Source organism: Dermacentor variabilis, chromosome 5 (assembly GCF_050947875.1).
Source record: "Dermacentor variabilis isolate Ectoservices chromosome 5, ASM5094787v1, whole genome shotgun sequence".
Lineage (NCBI taxonomy): Eukaryota > Metazoa > Arthropoda > Arachnida > Ixodida > Ixodidae > Dermacentor > Dermacentor variabilis.
The window spans coordinates 32315018-32338554 of NC_134572.1; the positions used below are offsets into that span (position 1 = coordinate 32315018).

Sequence of the window (23537 nt, forward strand, 5' to 3'; positions counted from 1 at the left end):
GATTATTCTAGCGCAATTTATGTAATTATGCTAGCTGCTACAGGTGATATTTAAAAAAATTGTGAAACTTGAAAAATTATCAACAGATGTAATTTCTCTCGAATTTCATTTAGCTCGTGCCCCTTAAACGACATGATTCTTGCCTGTCCTCTGCAGTTGACCGCGCCATTTCACTTGGTAACAACAAACCGTATAGCATCGTCTAAAACCGCGAAGAAGAAGAGAACAAAGTTCGGGGTTGGGGCGCGTGCCATCGTTGGGCAAATTTCGCGAGTACCCATAGTTAAAGATTCTTTCGACCAGCGCGAAGTGTGAGTACTCATTCCTTCTCACTCGTATCAATGCAGTCTTGCAGTAAGATTCCACAACTCATTCACAAGGAGAGGCGCGCGCTGCTACAGCATGTGTTGCTATCATTTGGCGAGGAAGTGCCAGCATGCAGCTATATGAGCTTTAGCGTCAGGTTTCGCCGGTATGCACACACCTATGTTTTCTATAAACACTAAATCCGTCCAAGCGGCCTAATCGTGCGGATTCGACACTTTCTTTTTCTGCTGTTTGTCAACTGAATTTCTAATTTCTTTGCTGTTCATTTGCCCAGATGAGACTCCCAATGGTACTGAACCAGATGCATTACCTATGCAAGCCTGTGTGCCTTATGTGACGATTGACCTGACTTTTTTCACCTGAGTGGACATTGACGCCAATGAACGCGTAAAATAGTTCGTTCTTGCGCTGTGCATGGTGATCTGCGAATCACAATTAATATCGGATATATACGCAAGGCTGAACATTCAGGGTCACAAAGAAAACAGGAAGCGAAGTTAATCACTGAACACTGTGTTCAGAACTTTGGTACCTCGGACAAAGAACAAATAAAAAGAAAACGTGATTGCTGGAGAAACAAACTTGTTTTACGAGTTTGAAAAACGCTGTGTACTCTACGAGGTCGTAAAACTGCAAAATTATCTCGCCTATCACGCACATTTTGAAAACAAAAATGACATCTATGTAACATTATATAGTCATTTGTTTCAAATCAGTTCTGCGGAATCCCGCAGGGTGGAAGAAGCATTTATGAAAGGTAAAATAGCCATCCACCACTTTTGTAGCTTCGTGCTACATTCGGGTGGATAACAATTTTGCCTTTCATAGCCACTTATTATATTTCCAGCCTGAAGCGTGCAGTGAGTTAATGTTCATATGATTAAATAATAATTTAAGTTTTCATTAACACAAAACGTAAAATTTGTTAGAGTATTTGTAAACCAGCCGTCCTGGTAGCGTCGCTATCCGCACTCTCACCTCTCGAGGCCTACCTCATTGCACACAGCTGTATCCCCACTTCTCTCTCTCTCTCTCTGTTCATTCACTATGGCTTGTCAAGATTATCTCTAACTACAATTTTGCTGCTTTTAAGCTACTGGTGGCCTCTTCGACAGGTTAAATGAAGTTGCAGACGGTTTTTATGTGCACATCCAGTGAGTGTGTAAATTAGATAAATTGAACTTAACGGGATGGATCAGTCGGGTTTCTTAATTCTTGTTCGTTATTCCTCTGTTCTTTAATGATAACACCACAATAGCCAGAAGCAGAACTTTCTATGCTCTAGGCGTATAACTTATTGTCATTACTTAGAAGATGTAAAGCTGCTGTCCGGCACCTTGATGATTGTATCAAGGAACCAAATCGGTGTTATTGACAGTGTTACATTGCGGACAACATTATTTATTCCCTAAGTTATCAGTTAATTACTTTACGCTTTTGAGTGGTCGTATAGGTTGTCACCTGCTAAGTCTATAGAGCGTATGTTCGGTTTCAGTGGCATGTCCGTCGGAGGTGGAAACCGCGAGAGGTGCTAGGGCACGCCATGGGACGCTGAAATAAGGCGGCCTTCAGCGAGCGACAGAAGACGGTTGGCGCGTTCCCGCTCCATCAGCCCGTGACTGGTGAGTGTATGCCCCTAGCTGGGCGTGAAAACAACAGCAACGAGTTAGAGCTAGCGAGCGAGCGAGTGAGTGAGCGAGTGACACTAAGCGAGTGAGCGAGCAATCGGGCGGACGGGCGAATTTGCGGTACTTAAAATGTTGATTTTGGCTTGCTTATCCCGCTCCGCAATTCACGCAGACGCGGCGCCACAAATACGCCGTAAATGTGCACGAAATACGCTCCACGTGGTTGCAGCTCAACTCCTCGTTTCTTTTATACTAAACACGCGATGGAAAATGTGGGAGAAGAACGTTGGCTATAAAAATGAACAGGCATGAACTTTAATAAGCAGCATAAAACGTAAGAGCGCAATGCCCGGGACCTTCGACCCGGTACGTGGTCTCCACGCATTGACCCCTTGCCGATTTCTCTGTGTAGCGATTTACGCGCAGCAAGCATGTCCACGGCCACGGACGATGGCTCTGCTGCCGGCAGCAGCTCGAGCAAGGCTGCAGGAGGCTCGTACCGATTCGGTGGCGGCGGCTCCGAGGGCTCGTCGGCAGCTGCCTCGGGTGGCAGCGGGAACGCCAAGACGCCGTTCTCGCGGATGAACGTGTCGGTAGCGGTGATCGTGTGCATGGCTGGCCTCATCATCCTCTGGCTCCTGGTCATGGGCGGCTCCAAGAGGCCCACCGTCGCGCCGCCGATGCCCTCGCCACCTCCGGCTCTGGTGCGCAAGCCTTTCATGCCGCACGTGCCCGAGAGGAAAGGACCGGCGTTCCCGGCGCCTCCTGCCAGGCCACCCCGGGTGCGCTCTGCTTGTCGTGCGTACGGCTGTGGCGGTGAAAGTGGGGGCGGGGAGACGGAATGCAGAAGGAGAAGTCCAATACGCGGATAAATCTCAATAAAATGGAGAATAAATCTCTCATGCAGAAAGAGAGAGAGCGCGCGTATAGCGGAGCATAGCACAGAAGTAATTTACGATAAGTTCCTCATTTTGTCATTGCCACGTCACTCTGCAAGCACAGTGTTCGCGAAAGATAGCCAGTTCAGTCGTCGTCATTTCGGTACAGCCAGGTTGTAAAGGTGAACAAACTATGGCATGCACTGAGCACGTGCTGGTGGGAGAGTTGGTTATGCTTGATTATGATGCATGATTATGATGCATGATTATGCATGATTATTGGGCGCCTTCGTTGTAATTATGACATGCATGAAGCAAAAAAGAAAAATACGCAACAGAGAATCAATAAAAATATATGTCGATGAAGTCAAGATTAAGCTGCAAGCCACAAGTTTGTGACGAAGAATCCTTCCATGATCTCAACTGCCCGAGTAAAATGCGATGGGTGCGTCAAGCCATTGGTGAGTGGTTGCAATCACGTATATATCGGTGGAACTGGAAATCTTGAAAGGCACCTCAAGGAGCAATACTGCAAATGCTGCAAGAGAGACGTGTCTTCGTGCGCTATCGTTGAACATCCTTCATTGACAGTACAGTATATGCTATTGTTTGGGCAGGGGCGCACTGATTGGCTGCTGAAAGAAATCTAACATCGCTTCTTCATCTCGAGTCATTAATAATTATAACGACTGATGTCACGACGAATCGCAATGACGTCAACTTTCCTTCCGTTTTTGCCGGTGCCCGGCGCCATCTATTCACGCGTACCAAATCAACCTCTGGTCTCAAGAACTTTTTTTTTAATGCGAAGAAAAGTAAAATATGTTTCAGGTCCTGTACGGAAGCCGAAATGTGTTGTATTTCTTGCTGTTTGGGGTCGTCGTTTATTTTATTACTATTGACTACCTTTGGCGTTCTCTCTACGGAAGGACTCCATTTGCGCGCATTACACATGCAGAACACAGTTTTAACGCGATAGCGTTAAGGAGCTCGTGTCGCAGAAAAGCCGGTGTCGTCGGCGTCGGTGTCGGCGTCCTCGGCGTTGGCCGTGAGCGATAAATCACGGCAGGCACTTCATAAATAAAAATTGGAGGACGCTTAAGCTTCGCCTTGAAGAGTGGAACGCGACAGCGTTCCCGTAGACCCGCCAAGGGGTGTAAGACAATGGGCTACGGCGCAGCGACTACGCGCCCCGCATCGGACGCGGTGAGCGTCGAGCAACGCAGCGTTCGGCGCGACAACGAAATGTGCGCCTGAGCAAGCGACGCACGCCTGAGCCTGAGAAACAGCTCGTTTCTAAGGCAACACCGCGTTCACTAGAGGCGCTTTTGTACCGCTTTGAAGCATCGAACTCGTGGCTCAGTGGTAACGTCTCCGTCTCGCACTCCGGAGACCCTGGTTCGATTCCCACCCAGCCCATCTTGGAAGTTGCTTTTTATTTATGAAGTGCCTGCCGTGATTTATCGCTCACGGCCAACGCCGCGGACGCCACCGGCTTTTCTGCGACACGAGCTCCTTAACGCTATCGCGTTAAAAAGCAACTTCCAAGATGGGCTGGGTGGGAATCGAACCAGGGTCTCCGGAGTGCGAGACGGAGACGTTACCGCTGAGCCACGAGTTCGATGCTTCAAAGCGGTACAAAAGCGCCTCTAGTGAACGCGGTGTTGCCTTAGAAACGAGCTGTTTCTAAGGCTCAGGCGTGCGTCGCTTGCTCAGGCGCACATTTCGTTGTCGCACCGAACGCTGCGTTGCTCGACGCTCACCGCGTCCGATGCGGGGCGCGTAGTCGCTGCGCCGTAGCCCATTGTCTTACACCCCTTGGCGGGTCGACGGGAACGCTGTCGCATTCCACTCTTGAAGGCGAAGCTTAAACGTCCTCCAATTTTTTTGTTGTCTCTGCTGCTTTAACTTTATGAGTATTAACGAATCCAAGCCAGCATGTTCTTACTCGTACATTAAAGTAATAGTAAATTTGCTCTTTTAGCGCCCTTGCATTTATCTGAGTATACGTCATTCTATATTGTCACTGATAACTCGGTAGAGAATGTGTCGGGCTCCTTTCTCACCTTTTATTTCCGTGCAGAATCCAAAGAAGTAAGGGATAAAAACAGCAGAGGACAACGTCTCTCGATCCAACCTTTAATTTACTCACAGATTTTAATGTGAAAGCATGGTCTATCAACAATAGCTTGGTAGGACGTTCCCGATATAGTCCGACCGCCTGAAGTTCTTAATCATGTACCCAAATACCACTACAGGACTTGTTGTACTCCATTCCTCGTCAGATCCAAACAGGAATGTCACGCGAAAGAAAAAACACTTCTGGTCATAGTACATAAGGCAAATATTGACCGCACATTGAGCTTTTTGAGTTCTTGGGATGTAAATCGCCAGGGAAGTGCTAACGACTCTTTTTTCACAACGGCACAGTAAGTTGCGCGCCTTCATGCAGTCAACTAGAGAGTCCGCTATATGGGAAACGTCTCTGTGACCACGCCTAACAAGCAAGCACTGCTATCTAAATACCATCGCAATGGCTGATAATAGAGCTTGCGGGATGTCGCTCAGTGGCAGAGTCGCTGGACCACAGCGACCGAGCTTTGCGAATCGAACATCTCGCATCCCTCTCTCTCTCGCAGCCGGTGATGCCGCCAGTGGAGAATCCCGTTCCTCCTGCCCTGGTGCGGCCGCCGCATCCAGCGGCGCGCCTGCCCCTCAGCCCCAAGACGAGCGACGAGCGCACGGTTCCGGTCGCGCTTCTCGGGAGCCCGGTTCCTGCCACTCAAGGCCCCGAATTATTGTCCGAGCGCACCTATTCGCCCGACGATGACTACCTGCCTCCTCCGCGTTCCGACTTCCCCGAGAAACTGCCGCTCCACGTAGTTCCCCTACACTACGACATCATGATCAAGGTCGGTCAATAGCTCGCTCTTCGTCGCGGTATACCTCGCGCATACCGTTCCTTTACAGCGCCTCTGATGCCCCGACGCCTAGCACAGTTGTAATAATACACATTTCCTTGAGCGTTGCGCGTATCTCGCGCTCCCCGAATTCGGGCGACCGTCCTTGCCTCTTCCCATATAGTGTGGGGTGATCATTTTTAAGCTTTATGGAGTGTTTTAATGTCGTATGTTGCAGATTACATAATTATAGTTCTTGAGCTGGATTGTCCAGAGAGGCGGGCATTACTTGCACGAGATATCAAAACACGTATGCAGCTAATAGACGAAAATTCCCTGATTAACTTTTGAAAATATTACATTACGGCGCATATTGCAATTTAAGAATTGTAGCCGGTGAGTTTGCAAATCGTATCCACATAAAATGAATTCTCAGAATGGCATCCATTTGGAGATGTGCGCCATCAAACTCGCCGTAAACATAACACTATTGTTCCGCTTACTCTAACAAAACGCTCTTTAATGCGCTGAAGCACAAAAGTAACTGGAACACTAATGCATTTCGTCCCACACTTTGGGAAATAACATCTAGCAACCGGTGTCATCCTGGAAATTCATTTCAAGGGGATACGCCTTGGAAAGTCACCAACTACTATTTGTTAATCTCAATGTCTGATGTTAAATAATTAATCAAGAAATTAAATAGTCATTTCTTTGCTAGTTGAACATGTATTTCGCTTCTTCGTGCTAGTAATGCCCCTATTCGAATAATCCAACTCATGGACATGAATTATGCTAACGGCCACAGGCAATTTTTAAAAATTCCGTAAAGCTTAAATTTATCATCCCGTATATAAGCACCTGTAAACGTCGTAGAAGATGTATGTTAACGTATGTATGTAAATGTACGTTGAAAATAAAGAATAAAATTAATTTATATATTTTCATCTCGCTTTGCCTTACTCTGTATATTCTCAACATACGACCTCGCAGCCGACATTGTTGCTTCTTTCAGTAGGTTTCTTGTTTTTTTTCTCTTCCTTCTCCTTTTATTCCCTTTACTCCTTTCCCCAGCACAGGGTAGCCAGCCGGTATTTACACTGGCTAACCTCCCTGTCTTTCCTTCCCTTTTGTCTCTCTCTCTCTTCAGTAGGTGACGCTGGGAAGTTACCACGCCAAACGGATCATCAACATTTAGTGTCTTCGACGCGCTCTCTTGGCACACAAAAATCTAACATTTGTTGCTTCTTCAACATTTCTGCTCTAGCAATGTATTTTTTGCGGCCAACAGTGGATCCCGTGAAAACATAATTTACTCCAAATTCCACGGGCAGAAGTAGTAAGGTTGGGTTTAAAACCGCTTCGCATTCGTGGCCTTTCGCATCTGTCACTTATGCTTTCAGCACTCTTTGCACCCTCTTTGCATAATGCCTTTTCATAACATTAGCTTGTGTTTTCTTCATCGTAGTCACACTGCCGAACCCACCTATATATATAATTCTTTTCTGTGGCGCCCGTTTGGTGACAGTGCTAGAATAAGCGAGGGAGTATAGCACTTTCTGTTGTGGCTCCTGTTTAGCGGCGTCGAACGACTTTGCCCTTTCTTTCTGCTCCCGGTCCTGTCAAGATTGTGATGGACGCGAACCGGGACCAAAGCTTTATGTTTGGCGACACCTACTACCTGGGCAAGACGATCGTGATGCTGCGATGCGTCAAGCCCACGCAAACGGTGTACCTGCACGCGACCGGGTTCACCATCAAGGAGCAGCAGACGACGCTCGTCCGGGAAGCTGACAAAACGTTCGTCGGCATCGGCAAGATGGCCATCAACGATGACCTCGAGATGCTTAAGATCGAGACGGACACGCCACTGGAGCTCAACGAATCGTACACACTCTCCATTGAGTTTGCCGGCGCCATCCGGAACGTACCACGTGGCATCTACAAGTCTTACTTCGTCAGCGACAACGAACGCATGTGAGTGGCCTTACAGAGGTCGGGAAAGGTTAGAGTTACCTTCCTTTTGGTTTTCTTTTTCTCAAAGCAACGAGACACACGTGACACAAAGGAGAAGACATACTCAATTCCAAACTGAACTAAATTGCACAAGGTGTCTTTGTTGCTGTATCCTTTGGCAATTGAAAGTTTTCTACTGCCACTCTCCCAGTAGAATCTTGGAGACCCTTGGCATGGCTTACTTAAGCGTAAAAGCTTCTGAACTTGCTTCTGAACATCTGGGCATACTTGCGTCGTACAAAACCACTAAGCTAGCGTGACGGCAACATAAGTTATTAGAAGGGAAGGCTAAAGCTTAAAACAGATCAAAGGGCCCGATGAGCAAAACATGAACTCGGTAGCGTAACGGGGAAGTGGTTGGTCATCTATCTAGACCGAGCTAAGAAGTGTGCTAAGCAATTTTTCAAGTGAATGCACAACTGCTGAATTTGTTCTGTTTGAGTCCTTGGGAACCATATCTAAGCGGAGAGAATATTCTTGGCTCAGAAAATCTTCCTAAGTTACAACAGTAATCAACTGCGGATGTTAAACTTATGTTAAAAATGCGAGAACTTCTACTTTCCTAGTTTAAAGCAAATTAGTGTTTCGAAAGCAGCAAGTTGACAAGCCAGCGGTCGCTCTGACAGTTTGCAGGCGTAAAACCGACATGCAAGTACAAAGAAAATTCGGATTTCGCCAGCTCAATTAGCCTCTCTATATTAGCCACATCGGCTAAACTTATGCATTCTTAATCTCATCCCACTGAGGTTGCAGTTATAAGAGCGAAATTCTTGCTAATATTGTTGCGGAAGCAATTATATATACTGGCACTCGAGACGCGTTTGCACTGTCCGCGTCACGGCGTGGACGACTGTACCCGGAACCATGTTTAAGTATGTGGGACTACATACTTAAACATGGTTTCAAGTACATGAGGAGCGTGGAGCAATGTTTAGGATAATAGGTACAGCTATATGGAACACTGTTCCGGATAGTTGTGGCTATGCGACTATAGTTTCACTTATTTACTATATGTATTTAAATAGTATGCGATTCAAATGTATGAAACGTTGTTCCGTATACGTTTTCATGGTATGTAGAATGCTGTTCTAATCAGGCAAGTTGAAAATACTTGCGAAAGGTTCCCAATTATAGCTGAAATTTAAGTTGGTCGGTATGTAAAGTGCAATTCTTTGTCGTGGCGCTTAGTTTTTCCTGTGCGATGGCTACAATAACCATCGCTGTCACCGAGTGCATTTCTCAATCACCAATAGCGGGTGCCGTGATTTAGTGTGCGCCGGAGGAGCTGTCATATGCCTGTAATTGCCACGTAACTGGGATGCCGCAAAATCACTTCGACAAACGCCACAAGCAAGCGGATGTGTCACGAACGCTGCCAGTCATATAATGCGAAAATGAAAGCAATAATTATGTCTATTGTTTTATTTTTATTTTATCTAGACTTTCTCATCTGTCAGCTTCATTGACACAGCACCCACGCGAAAACTACATTACACTGCGAATTGGGAGAACACGCGATGACAGAAAAGAAAGAGGCAGTAGAGGTGGCGAGAGGTATACCACTCAACCTATGTTTTCTTGTTTCAGGTTGATCCAGTTCCGAAAAAAGTACGCGTTGTTCATATCTGAACGCTTAACTAAAGATTTTGTCGTCTTAAAGCATGCCTACAGCTCTCACGTCGAGAATGTGATCGCACAGATCCCGAAATGTAATTCGCGCAGGTGCTGAACATGTGACGTATCTGTTTTTGTTTTCTCGGCACAGCGCGGTTGTGGCGACGCAGTTTTTGCCAACGTACGCTCGCTGGGTGTTCCCGTGCTTCGACGAGCCCTCCCTGAGGACCACCTTCGACCTGGTGGTGGTGCGGCCCAGCCACTACCGCAGCTTCTCAAACATGCCGCTCTCGAAAAGCGAGGAGAGGTAACCGTGGACAGGTGCATGCCGACCTCTGCACCAGTTCTTACCGGCAAAATTGTCTTGTCAGTGCATGGCGCTTGCCTTATTTCCTTTTCTGTTCAGAATGTCGAGCTTCCAATACTGGGCCTTTGAAACCGCCAAAGCAAAACATGGGGACCCGTATTCATTAAAAAAAAGAAGAAAATTTTGCTCTATATAGAAGTAATTGTTCGCAAGAGTACCTGCCAGCCAAACGGACACTAATAGCGAGAGTGCTCGGTCAACGGCAAAGAGCCCTTACGAACGAACTGCTTTAGGAATTCTGTTCCAGGGCCCGAATTCACACATGTCTTGGATTGCGAGAACATTTTTCGTCAAGAGGAAGCTTTAGCTCGGGTGCTTCTATCTAAATACAAGGGAAAGGAGAAATAGTTTTTCTCGGCAACCACTCCATCAAATTTGATGAGCTTTGTTGCATTTTAAAGAAAAAGTTAGTATATAGTGACTGTGGTTTCGAATTTTTCACTTATGTCGCCAATTTATTAATAAAAGTTGACAAAAATCGCAAATTATCAGAAAACGAGACTATCATCTTTACAACTCTGTAACTCAGCAATTAAATGTGATATCATAGTTCTGTAAATTGCATCTAATAGTACATCGAAATCGGACAAAATTGATGCATTACACATGCCTCTCAAAAATAATATGTGAATAGAACTTTCGCAAAACCCTTGTAAGCAATGTAACAAATTCACGCAAGATATAGACTGACTTATCAAATCTGCCCGCTTTGGATGGCCTAATGAATGCAGCTTATAGAAATGCATTATCTGTTCTTGACGCAAAGCTACGAATTTGTGAACTTCGTGCTGCTATTTTTTTTAACTTACAAGTTCTTTAAAATATATTTTATAAAATTCAGGCCCTAAATCGAAATTTCGCCTTTAGCTCTCACTAGAATTTAACATTATCTCTCAAATGCAACAAATTTTGTTAGAATCGGTCCGGGGTTATCTCATAAAACCATTTATGCGTTTTACGTGCATTTGAATAGGAGGTGTCAGAGTTGGGCCCGAGCTAAAGCTCCCTCTTAAGTGGCCATCCTCTAATACGTTCGCTATCAAAATTTGCCCGTGCACTTTAGCATATTTTAGTGTACTTTAGCAGACTTCGTACTTTAGAGTTTGAAGTACTTTGTAATTAATGGCCCACCTAATTCTTTGTTAGTATGTAACACTGCTTGTCATAGCACTGGGCCGTGTCCCTTGACCTCTCGTGCTTGTCGGCGTTGTGCATTTTATTCTTCCCAATCATTAGTCTGTTTCATTCTCTGATAATATGTTCGGCAACAGGATTGTCCGGCAGTAGTTTTTACGTTATATCAGTTCGTAAAGTTTAATATCAGCCGATAAGGACAGCAAATATATCACTGGTGAAGACGGCTGAGAAATAAGAAGCATATCTTAAGAACGAAAAGGTTTGCGAAATCGGGTGCAAGTGCCACTTTTCGGAAGAACAAGTGTCATTAAATACGGATAGGGAGCCTATCATTTGCGAAGGCGATCGACCCATGACAAATAAACGAGTGGCTTTGTTAATTCGCCCGCAGCGAATGAATCCACAAAAGTTTTCATTCGCGCAAATGTTTTACCATTGACCTGCCTGTCGGGCCTTCGCTAATAATATGTTCGCTATACCAAGTTGACGCAGTCTGTTATTGCGAACTAATAAGCGGGCAACTTGCTGTGCAAATACGTGTCCGGGCTCAAATTTACGGAAATGTTCTTACGCTATAATTCTTCGTTGGAACAGATGCTAGCTAATCGGGATGTGGGACACGCTATTAGCAAAGGCAACCAACAAATGGCAAAGAGCACTTTATCAGACCGACCGTCACATCGTTTTGTTTGCCACCTTGCACACTCATACAGATGGCAGGACTGCGGAAAAATGCTACTTCCTGGCAGCTTGACGAGGCACGCAGGCCTTGAAGTCAGTGCTTGGTACCGGCGCGATGTCAAGCATACATAGAGACAAGCGTAATCAAACAAGACAAAGTCAAAATCGATGAACGACAAAAGCGTTGCAAAAACAAAAATAAAAATAACTACTTGCAGAACGTTTTAAATAAGTTCACTCAAGGCAGGATTACATCGGAGTGTCAATACAAAGTACCATCTCATTTCTTTTGTCCATTTTAAAGCCTCGCATAATGCTTTAGGAGCGCCTGCGTCCATGCCAAGTTAGTAATGCGTCAAATAAGTAACCTTAACGTACGTACATGGCACAGCCTACACGCTAAAAAAAACTGATAGTTTGACAAATGTCAAAGAACATGATTAAGAGCTGCCGGCCGGCTGGAGTAATAGCCACTGTGCGTTGCGTTTCTCTCGACTCTCTCTCAGTTGTTGGACTGCTTGGCTGTTTTGCTGAACTGCAATTACAGAGCAGATTTTATTAAAACAATATAATGCACCAAAGCAAATATATATAAAACACTCTTTTTCTTTTCTTTAACTGCAGTTGTAGTTTTCTTTCCGCACCATCTTTTGTGCTACCCACCGCGGTAGCTTAGTGACTATGGGGTTGCGCTACACAGCTCGAGGTCGCGGGTTCAATCCCGGCTGCGGCGGCCACAATTCGATGGGGCGAAGTGCAAAAACGCTCGTGAACTTAGATTTAGGTGCACGTGAGGAAACCACAGGGGGCCAAAATGTATCCGAACTCTCCCATACTGCGTGCCTCATAGTGGGATCGTGGTTTCTTATGCGTGGCACTGAATAATTTAATTAAATTTTAATTCACTTCGGCGCGTTATGCTACTCTTTCTCCTTGAACTTTGACCAAACTGCCGAAATCGCCAAGCTGACCTTCTTATATGATCTCTAAGAATATCTTCTCTGCGGTTTTCCTTTTCCCTTCTTTTGTTTTTCAACTACACTCTTATTTTCCTCCAGGTCCCGAGATTTTGTGGCTGACTATTTTGATAGGACGCCTCCAATGCCAACCCACAGCCTGGGTTTTGTTATCGGGCCATACGTAACAGCCGGAAATGCCATGGTCAGTGCGAAGTCATTTTGTACTTTTCGTAGGCGTAAAAGGGCCAACAGCACACTGCTTGCAGCAATCTTATTTCTTTAAAGCAAAGGTTTAGGTTGGTGGGCCAAAAGTAGTGTTTCACATTTGCAAGGGCTCGATTGATGTTTATGCAAAGTAAATCGCACAAAATGTTGGAAACAATATGTGAAATAAGCCTTGCTGTGTGCGGTTGATGCAGTTACAAAAATACAAAAATGTATGACTACTGCCTGCATTTGTGGCTATTGTTGGTATGAGTATAAATACTTCTTCCGCACCAGCAGTTTCGCTAAAGCTAAATCACTCTTCGAAATGCCCTTCGTTCGCACACATTTGCCGTCTAGCTTAACGAACTTATTAGAAATGTCGTAAAGGAAGAAAACAAGAGCTCAGGCAGAAATTGTCGGCAATTTTCATGACATGAATTTCGGTGAGGCGAAGACCATGAAATCAGAGGCTTACTCTCATAGAGTGCTCGGGTACAAAGCGACAACTATAAGTAGCCTGTGGCGTCTGGTCACTCGGCGTCGGCGCGACCATCTTGTGCCGTGTAATAACAAAATTATCATGGCCAAAATGTGTATCACAGAATATCTCTTTTCATCGGCGGCCATATCCTACGCTATTCGATCGCACTTGGAGTGTTCTTCGCGCAGACGCCAAGCGACACCTTGTAACAGGTTCGTTTATCCGAATATGCAGAAAAATAACGATCGAGTTTAAGTCGTCCTTTAGGAGGTGTAAAAAGAAATATTGAGCTTAAACAGGACTATTTCTTTTCTCATATTAGGGAGCAAATTATTTATTTTGCGACATCGGTCTATTGCCTCTAAAATTTGTTAAAATAGATAATTTTCGAAATTAGAAAAAACATAATTTTGAGCTCTCCAGCAATAAAACATATCCACGTTCTGCGAAAACTAAATGAACACCACTAGCACCATACAGTGCAGCATACTTTATAAATAGGCCCTCTGAAAACTTACGCAGCAGAATAGTATTTCGTTAAACGCCCTTCAACGAGCTGATTTGTGCTACTTGAGTGCTCTGTTGAGTATATCTTGAGTTTTATTATGTATTTAAAACTTTCAACTTCCCGCTTGAGAACTGGCCATTTTTGTCGTCTTTGCTGGCACGACTGAACCCAATTCCTTTCCACCTAGTATACGTGGGACTTCATCGTTTAAACTCGAAGGTTTTTCTTGGACCTGACGCACCGCATTCTTCGTGTGCTTGTAAAATGAACTCATTGTTACTTCGCGAGTGAAGCTTTTTTCTTAACAGCGCATGCGTGTACTATGTGGTGCAGAGGGTAATGGCGTAACGGCTTTCATCGCGTGATGACGCACGGCCCTGCTTTCCGCAGATCAAGGTACACGGCACGACGCAGCAGGTGCGCAACGCGGACTATGCTATCCAGGTGGCACCCAAGATCCTCCAGTACTGTCAGGACACCTTCGGCCTGAACTATCCCATCCCCAAGCTCGGTAGGCACACGCATTCAGTGCGCGCATACGATCTCAGTTGATACGAAAAATTGGCGGCCACGCATCGGCACATTCGGACCTGATGTACTCTCGACGTGCAATGCGAACTTGCATTTTAGCGAGAGTGACCTGTGGTACGGGAAAGCGAATGGGCCAGATCAAGTCTTCGCCTGTTAGTAAACCTAGCCGGCTTCCTTGGAGCTCTGACTAAGGAAGGAAATTCTCTTCGTTCCATTCTCCGTACCACAGGTCACTCTCGCTAAAATACAGGTCATTGGTGGAACGTCGTTTCAGCATTGAGAAGGCATGGCAGAGACGTAAATGACATTAAGAATATTGTGAGATAAAGAAACAGCACTGAGTAGGAGAAACGCAGAAATGCACAAAAGCACAGCGCAATGTTTGGTTCTATTTCTAACCTGTGCATATCTCGACCAGAGCGCTGATTTTTTTTTTTTTTACGATGTTTCCTGCGCACTAACACGCCCCTTTGTTCACCGTTATGCAAGCACTATAAGATGGTTACGGCTGCTGGGTTGCCAGACTTCAACACTAAATAAGCCACTCCACTCAGTGTTCGACGCTTTGGGAAACCCCACCTAGCCATAATTATAAAGCAGACGCGACTGGCCACAGACAACACTTGTAAATATTAGTTTCGTAGGGTCTGGTCTGTACCGCATAGCCATCAGTAATGGATAGGAAGGTCTCATACGAGCGCTTAATGTCGGTTAGACTACTGTCATACCCGAGGGGGGGGGGGGGGGAGGGGTGCGGACACACGTTTCACGTGAAAGCCGTTCACTTGCAGACCTCGTGTCCACTCCGATTCTGCCTGCGCCGGCCATGGACCAGTGGGGTATGATCACTTTCCAGGACGTCTATCTCACCTTCCGCAGCGACGATACGCCTTTCCAGATGAAGGTCGATTCGCTCCGGGTTATCGCCAACAAGATCGCGCAGCAGGTAATGAGCCCGCATGCACAAATCTAATCGCAAAAGTGTCCGTAAGAACAGGCACCGAATAATCGCCGTAATGAACATTTTATCACAAAACGCAGCTGGAAAGCGGCGAACAGTATTTTCAAACTGAGAGCGTTGTAAATTGATTCCCAGAGCCGTATTTTCCAACTTTCCATGTCGTTTTCAATTCTTTTCTTCCTTCGTCACTAGCTTGCATGTTGTGGCAGCACTGCCGTTATCAATGGCATCGTTCACTCGGAGTGCCGCACTATGGGAAAATCAGGACTGGCAGGTTACAAAATGCAGGCCAAAGGCACGTTCTCTAAAAACAGTTCGTAAGGTACAGAGTGATTTGCAAAAAGGAAATTCGACCAATTGTGACAGCGGGCATTTATTATTATCAAATGCGAGCCACCACTGGCGAACAGTTTGTACGAACGGAAGGTTTTGTACGAATGGAAGGCGCTGATAGTGTTTTTTTTTTCGTCCTCTTTCTCCCGTTCAATATCACGTGTGCTTCTGGCCGGAGCCCGTCCGCATGAAGCGCTGCACGCTTATCAAGCGGGATTTTAGATTTTAAGTTCCAGCCTTTGTCGTTCTTTGACAGTGGATGGGCAACCTGGTCAACATGGCTTGGTGGGACGACATGTGGCTCAAGGAGGGCATCTCTCGTTACGTCACTTACACAGCGGCTAACAGGGCTGACCCCCAGACGGAAGTGGTACGGCACCCCGCCTAGACGTCATTGCTCATACTTCTTCCAACGACTGCTGCTTCTTGAAAAAGGCGAATCATGTGTGTTAGTAATAACAGCACCGCGGCTGAAGTATAGCCCTGGTTACGACATGTTGTGGGATACTGATTCACTAAAGTGTGATCCGATCGAAATGCTATTGTGTTGCGTAAAGCATGTCTGTACGAAGGGCGGGCCTCCACCGAAAACTTGACAGTGAAAAGCGGAGCCTCGAAAAAAGCCTCATTAGGCGTTAACGCTGCGGCCTCCAGCTACGCCTCGCCATGGTGGCAATACCTTAACGCTTGTATCTGTAGCCCAAGTTAAATTCTCTGACGTGCGTGGCAAGCACGTTCGCTCTCCATAGAGAAGTCTCGTCTAAGAAACGTCTCATATTAATTTTTTGCAATTACGAGAGGCTGAAAAGAATATTGTGCAGTTGCACTTTGCTGCTTCTCAAAAGCAACAGCACCCACCGCTGGCGTGAGGCCTACTGCATCACAATGGCAAATACCGTACACCTAAACAAGCAAAGTTTGGTTTACTGTGCCAAATTTAGCTTAAACATGTAAGCCAAGTAGTCCCTTTGTCTCAGAGAACTCCTGTTCGGCCACTGTTGATTATTTAAAGTCTCCATATCTCCATGACCGTCTGCATGTCCGATGGTGGGTTTTGAACCAGGGTACCCCAACCAACTGCTTTATGCTCTGCTTATTAGGTCACAGAGGCATGCTAGTAGCTTAGCATTGTATAACAGCCTTATCAGTCCTTCTCGTGCAAGCTAACGCTTTGAGATGCTTGGCGCATGTGTCACCTTGCATAGCAACAATTTACTTATACAAGCGGAAGCGCGTCTGATTTCGCTATCCTTTCCTCGCGAAAAACAGCGTTGTGAGATGCCGATCATGTGTTGTGTATACTTTAGTTGTGCGCTGTATAAGTGCGAGCGTTTCCTCATTCTCTCTACACTGATGTATCGTTTTTATACTTCAGGTGGCACTATAGACGTTCCCTCAATCACAGCCAACGCGCCGCACTCGCAAGGTCATTTGTAGGTGTTTGAGTGTGCTGTGAAGCGTTATTTTCCCCCTTAGTTCTCTCTCGTACACAAAGCAGATGATCCGCCTAGTTCAGCGCCACGCATGATGTGTGGTGTTCCCTAGTTGCAATTGCGCTGATGTGTCGAGCGTTGTACTCGAGATGGCATTTCGCGTTTTACTACACAAGGCGTTGGGGAGGCTTCACAATTATGGTATTTAGAACAGGTCCTAATGTGCATGCTCCAATCTGCTTCTGATGTCCCTTCAAGGAGTTTCATCAGTGCTCCATATACGTAAATCGAAACGTTAGGACATGTCACCCAGCACATACGTTTCTCTTCAAACGCTTCGTATTAGAATAGATTCCAAGCATATGTAAGATATGCGTAGTTTTTGTCTTGGACTCTGCTTCGCTAGAATTTGGATTGTGAGCCTTCAAGGTCGCAGGAGTTGTTGAGCGTTTTCCTAAGGTACACAAGAAAAAGTCACCCAAATGAGTGCTTCTCATTACGCGTGCTGCTCTTAGTTTCAAGCAACAGAAATGAACTTCATGTTATCGGCCAGCTCAGAGCGCACTCTTGCGCGCATTTTATCGTCAAACCACGTTATTTTTATGGGTACTATGAGATCCGGAGTCTCAGAAACGTAATGTTTGCGTCGTTGGTCAAACTCATGTGATCATGTTGGCGAGCGCATCCCCCTCGCGTTATGGTTTTTACGTGAACGGCGTATTCAAGCTATGTTAAAATATAGGAAAAGCATAGCACCCTGAACTCGTGTCTGCTTTGTCTTTTTGCAGCTTTAACTCTGTCCCTATCGACAACCTCCGATACTTAGGTGAAGCAGGCAGGGCTTAATCCTTTCTTTTCTTTTACGCAATTTTACTCACCCGACACAATTTTCTGTCCCTATCGATACATGTTTTTTAACAAAGAAAACTATAATGCTGATTGTTCTTATTGCATACATATAATGAAGGCTATGTTTTAGGATGCGCTGGAAAACAAATTTATTCTATTATGAAACAAGAGTTCGAATTTTCTGAGTAGAATTCGTGCCACTTTGCAGAAAGTATTTCCTGCTAAATATTGAGACCTTTCATAAAGTTGCATAGAAGGTCGGTTTTCCCGCAACAAAAGGCACAGTCGTTTAAGCGCAATCATGCAGGTGAACGCAGTGTGGCAGTCATCTTCATTATTTAATTCCTACAAACAGGATGCACTCATCAGCAGAAATTCTAATATTCAAGGAGGAAAAAATCAACAGATGATGTTACTTCTGAAACACATTTTGATCACAAAGTTGCGGTTCCACTAGATTCTGAGCGATTGTCAGGTTTCTGGTGTAGCATACTTAACGAATTTTCGGCGTCACTATCTACAGACACGTCGAGCGACAGCAAATGACAAAGCAAATGAAGTAGCGAAGTGAAGTCAACTTGCCTGCGTTTAATTCGCTATGAACGACGCGTTAAGGAAGGTGCCGCGACACCATGTACTTCTCTGGTCAAGTGGGGATTAAAATGACAAACTACTATAAGTCTGACTTGGCAGTACAGAAAGTGGGCAACACGCGCAATGATAGCATGAGCGCCTGCTCATTTAGGGCTGATGTGACGCATGTGACATGTTTGTGACCAAGAACGCTGGTTGTCGCATGTCTGGCTCAACGTCGCTAGGCTAACAGCACCTTAAACGCTTTCACAGTATAATAATAAAGCAATGAACGCTGCATTCATGTCGCATAATACGCGAATCGTACGCAGAGCTTCACAATACTGGAGGACGATACTCACTACGCCATGGAGGCGGATGGGTTCAACTCGTCTGCGGCAGTGTCCAGGCCCTTGAACTCACCTTCGGACATTCGAAAGCACATCAACATGGTTACATTGTCTAAGGTGGGTATCCTGTGTACCTGCGCTTCGACATGCACTCGCCTGACATTAAGAATGGCTGATATGATGATCGTTCAGATAATGCAGCCAAGAGCAAGTTCGCGCTTGATTGCAAATGTAGGTCAAGTAACTCGCTGAGAAAGTGCATCTGTGCTCTTGGCACTATAGCATACGGCATGTTTGACTCACCTTTTTACACTGCGAAGTTGACATCCTGTGCAATTAGACTTCAACGCCTTCGGAAGGCGCACACACTCTGTACTTAAGTGTTGACCAATTAGTTATGTGCGACAGGGGGCACTGCGCTGGTTCATTACATGTCTACGCATGTATGTCTCTGTTTTTCCCTGCATGTGGCTGCGGAATAGGTAAACTCTTTTGAAGACGTCGGGGCTGATCGTTGTAATTCTCATATTTTTTCTTCCCCAGTTTTTCTGAAATGATCTTCTCATTTTCTTTTTCTTCAATAAAACACGCCGTTCATCACTATCAGTAACAAATCGTTTTACTTTTTTTTTAATTACAGTGTTTAGTGCGTTCTTTTCGCATTGCTGTTTAGAAGTTTGCAGTTATTTGGACGAATTTTATCTCGTAGAGCTCTTGCATCGCGATCATGCGTTGCAATATCTGGAGCATAAAATTGGAGCTAGCAGGCATCACTGTAAAAGAAGGCACGTCGCGTGCTTTGCCAAATAACGTGGCTCGTGCCAGCGTCAATCAAATCGAGTAAGGACACCAGGGCCAGCTTCGCTCCTTCAGAGTGTGTCAGTTAGCGATATCAGTAGACACAGTATGCTCAACCAACTACCATCTTGAGGCACAACCCTCACAAATATTCCTTCAGATCACCAAATAATGCCGACTGAAGTTTTTTTCTTCGAAACCTATTGATTGTCAACAGACAGCATGTGTATTCACGGCTCAATACTTTTTGTCGATTAAATATATCATACTTTCCACAAACAACCCGCTCAGTACTATGTAGACCACAAGAGCCAGACCAAATAAAATACTTTTAAAACCGTACGGTTTCTGTTTATGGACAGTATACACGTATTATATAGCCAGAATGATAAATATATGGTAAGGCGAAATGATCTACTAAATTCTACAGAATTAATTACAACCGTCTATCTATATACTATGTATATCTATATTCATGTAAGAAACAGAAGACAGTTACGAAACAGCATGTGCTTTCGAATGCGATAAACTAAAACTCCGGAATCGAAACTCACACTAGAAAGTCATTAGCTCGAAATTTTTTTTTTCATTGCCTGTCATTTGCGAATTGAACAAGCGGATTCGTCGTGCAAGCCGTGTCTGCCTGACCAAATAATGCCGATAGCCTATTTAGGCCATCTTCTACAGGCGCCGTCATATTTAACCTCTATTCGAATAAAAGCCTTTTTTTTTTACGAACGCCTCTGTCGCTAGTCACCAGCGAAGTCGTCTCTCTTTTCAGGGCGCAGCTCTAGTCCGCATGATGGCGCATGTGGTTCCGAGCAACTTGTTTCGGCTGGCTTTGACGGTAAGTAAGTGTAAGACAACACCTTAGTTATAGTTAGCGAGCGGTGGACCGGCGCTTTGAATTCCCTTCTGCGATCCTCCACAAAAATCGATATTGAGTTCATTCTGTGCTAGCAGAGACCGTTTCCACAGTTGTAATATTTTAGCTGATTGGCCACGCTCATCTTTTTTTTTTTATAAGAAGCTTTCATTTCGAACCCTCCCAGACTTTGCCGACCGTGGCTGCTGGCTGGGTGGGTGCTGCTGTTGCTGTCTTTCCGAGTAGCTCTTGCTTATATCGCCTCCCTCCAGCCCCACAGCCCGATGCTCTAGCCATTAAGCCACGATCGCGCACGCATGCACGCACGCATGCACGCACGCACGCACGCACGCTCGCACGCTCGCACGCACGCACGCACGCACGCACACACGCACACACACACACACACGCACGCACGCACGCACACACACACAAACACACACACACACACGAAACAGTGTATTGGCCAAGAAGTGGGCGGTACTTTTAAAATGAATGAGAAGAGATGAAGAAATACAGGCCAGAATAATAGTTGTCAATGCTCGTAGCACGGGTGCGCGAGAGCACGCGAGCGCGCGCGCCAGTTTCCTTCACGTCAAAGACGAAAGGATGAAATGGGCAAATGTATCGTATATCGTTAACCGCTTCATCAAAGCTTCGCTTCACATAGATTACAACATGTACAATGAATCTGCATAATTTTTTCCCAACGTCCACGACCGTGAAGCGCATGCAAAAGCGACGACTGAAACGTCTGTGTAATGAAATACCATTGACAACGTACATACGGTTTCTAAGATTCAAATAGCGCATATAACATTCAAGGTCTTCGTATCCTTAAGTATAATAATAATTATAAGACTTCATTTATTCGTCATCGTCTAATGGACATGTGATTTGCAGGAACTATTCAAGAAATACAGCTACCAGTCCATTCATCCTCAGCATTTATACAAGGAAATACACATTGTGAGTACATGTCCTTATGAAGGGATTGCTAAACCTATCAGCCGTTAAACCTATCAAGTACTGCCACTCAAAACCCCAAAGGTGCATTGTGACTGTTCATGGGCATGAACTACTGTTCACTGTTAGCATTACCAGCCATTTGATTGTCTGTTTTTTTTTTTTTTTAGTTTGATAGTATCGTGTTACTGTTTTCCCTTTTTTTACATCATTCCCTGTTTTGCCGGAGGCGTAATAGGAAAATATAGTAAAACAGAATTAAACGTAGTTGAAAATACGTAGGGAGTCGAAAGCGCGGAAATTAAATAATTTAACGATTTTGGGGCAGACATTGCTTCACAACAAAACAAATAAATTTGTGTTTCAGGGCTAAATTCTTTTAACCATTCGTTATTGTCTGTACCCACAGAAAAGGAAGAAATAACACAGCCACTGATCCCCATCAAATGTGAGGCCAATCAAAACTCTAATTTACGGTTAACAATCGAACCAATAAAGTCAGTCACACGGCTATCAGCTTCGCATTTTATCCTTTAAAGTGCATAGCGATGCAGATAAAAAACACGTAGCGCATCTGCGAAACTGCACAGGACGGAGTATCTCTGCAGCGCTATACCTATCAGTGTTCACAATACCACAAAATGATACTTTCTTATCACAATTATTAAAAGAAGTCATTTCATATTTTACACCTAAATGTGCCAGCCATGATGTTGCTTTCGTATTGGTAACAGCAGCGTTGGTTCTAACACTTCGGTTCTCAAAGACAAATTTCCAGGAGCAAACGCAATGTTGTTCGGCGAATTCTGCTGAGGTCGATGTGCGATTTTTACGCCTGACAAAAATGAATGCTGATGTAAAAATTAGCGTGGCAATGTTAAAAGTCACTTTTCACGTAATTAATATTCGTAGAATGAGATTATATTAAACTAACTAAATTTTGGGGTATTTACGTGCCAAAACAAGGACATGATATGGGTCGCGCTGTCATGGGGAGCTCCAGATATGGCTACCTGGAATTACTCAACGGGCAAGTGAATCTATGTAAACGAGTGTTGTTGCGTTTCTCTTCGCCCCAGTCGAAATGCGACTGTCACGACTGAGATAGAGCCCGCGACCTCGATCTCAGCAGCGCAACGATAGCCACTGGGCTACATGACAAGGACAAGGAGAGTAAGGTGCATTCGGGACCGTGGTACGGGAATGCAGGCGTGAAAAACGGGGACACAGAAGAAAAGGAGAAAGGAAACTCAAATGTTTGTTTTGTATTTGTGTGGAGCTTTTCCGTTCTTCTTGCGCGCGCGTTTCGTACACCTACATTCCCGTACCATAAATCCTGACCAACTTGCTATGCTTTGCGTAGTTCTGAACTCGGGACCAACCGCGAAGGTTGGGGTACACCAAGAGATTCCCAGTATGTGTCAAACGTTGCCTTGACGTCCGGGCATCGCGGTCACCGGTCACGCCTTTTTCATCCACAGCAACGGGAACTGTGCGAAAAGCCCGTACTACTTAAGTACGTGTATTTAAAAGCTCCCCGTCGACTTTTTTCTCCTCAATACACGGGCAGGCTCAGAAGGCCATGTACGACCGGGTGGCGGTGAACCTGACCACCGTGATGCGGGAGTGGACGTACATGCCAGGCTTTCCGGTGGTGTTCGTGAACCGCTCCTACGAGACGAACACCTTCTCGCTCTCCCAGAGGCGCTTCATTTTCGGCACCGGACCCGTCGACAAGCAAGTGCTGGCTCTCTGAATGTCGCTGCCAGATGTTTAAAGGGGCCCGTAAAGTGAAACGCGAATTCTGTTAGGCCGGTAGAACGCTTCTTCAGAAACCTGTCTGCGCGTTGCAAAATGTTGCAACGTTGCATGCAATGTTGTTCGGCGAATTCTGCTGAGGTCGATATGCGATTTTTACGCCTGACAAAAATGAATGCTGATGTAAAAATTAGCGTGGCAATGTTACAGCTCACTGCTCACGTAATTAATATTCGTAGAATGAGATTATATTAAACTAACTAAATTTTGGGGTATTTACGTGCCAAAACAAGGATATGATATGGGTCGCGCGGTCATGGAGTCATTTTTGTTGCATGTTGCATGCAACAAAAATGACGACCAGATATTCTTGAACTCTGCCCCCAACTCACGGCACGGCTGGCGTGAATGTGACGT

The 23537-nt window shown here is 45.3% G+C and overlaps 1 protein-coding gene across 1 annotated transcript in view; it reads left to right on the top strand.

Annotated features, from left to right (window-relative positions):
• Nucleotides 1–233: 233 nt before the first annotated feature.
• Nucleotides 234–23537, top strand: part of LOC142583489 (aminopeptidase N-like) — a 41198-nt gene continuing 17894 nt past the window's right edge. Inside the window, exons 1-14 of the mRNA XM_075693976.1 lie at nt 234–311; nt 1823–1949; nt 2368–2737; nt 5473–5745; nt 7361–7710; nt 9515–9670; nt 12607–12709; nt 14094–14214; nt 15026–15180; nt 15785–15898; nt 18716–18850; nt 20313–20378; nt 21300–21365; nt 22933–23099. Of these exons, the coding sequence (XP_075550091.1) occupies nt 2387–2737; nt 5473–5745; nt 7361–7710; nt 9515–9670; nt 12607–12709; nt 14094–14214; nt 15026–15180; nt 15785–15898; nt 18716–18850; nt 20313–20378; nt 21300–21365; nt 22933–23099 (2057 nt within the window). The 5' untranslated portion in view covers nt 234–311; nt 1823–1949; nt 2368–2386. The remainder of the gene's footprint in view (nt 312–1822; nt 1950–2367; nt 2738–5472; nt 5746–7360; nt 7711–9514; nt 9671–12606; nt 12710–14093; nt 14215–15025; nt 15181–15784; nt 15899–18715; nt 18851–20312; nt 20379–21299; nt 21366–22932; nt 23100–23537) is intronic.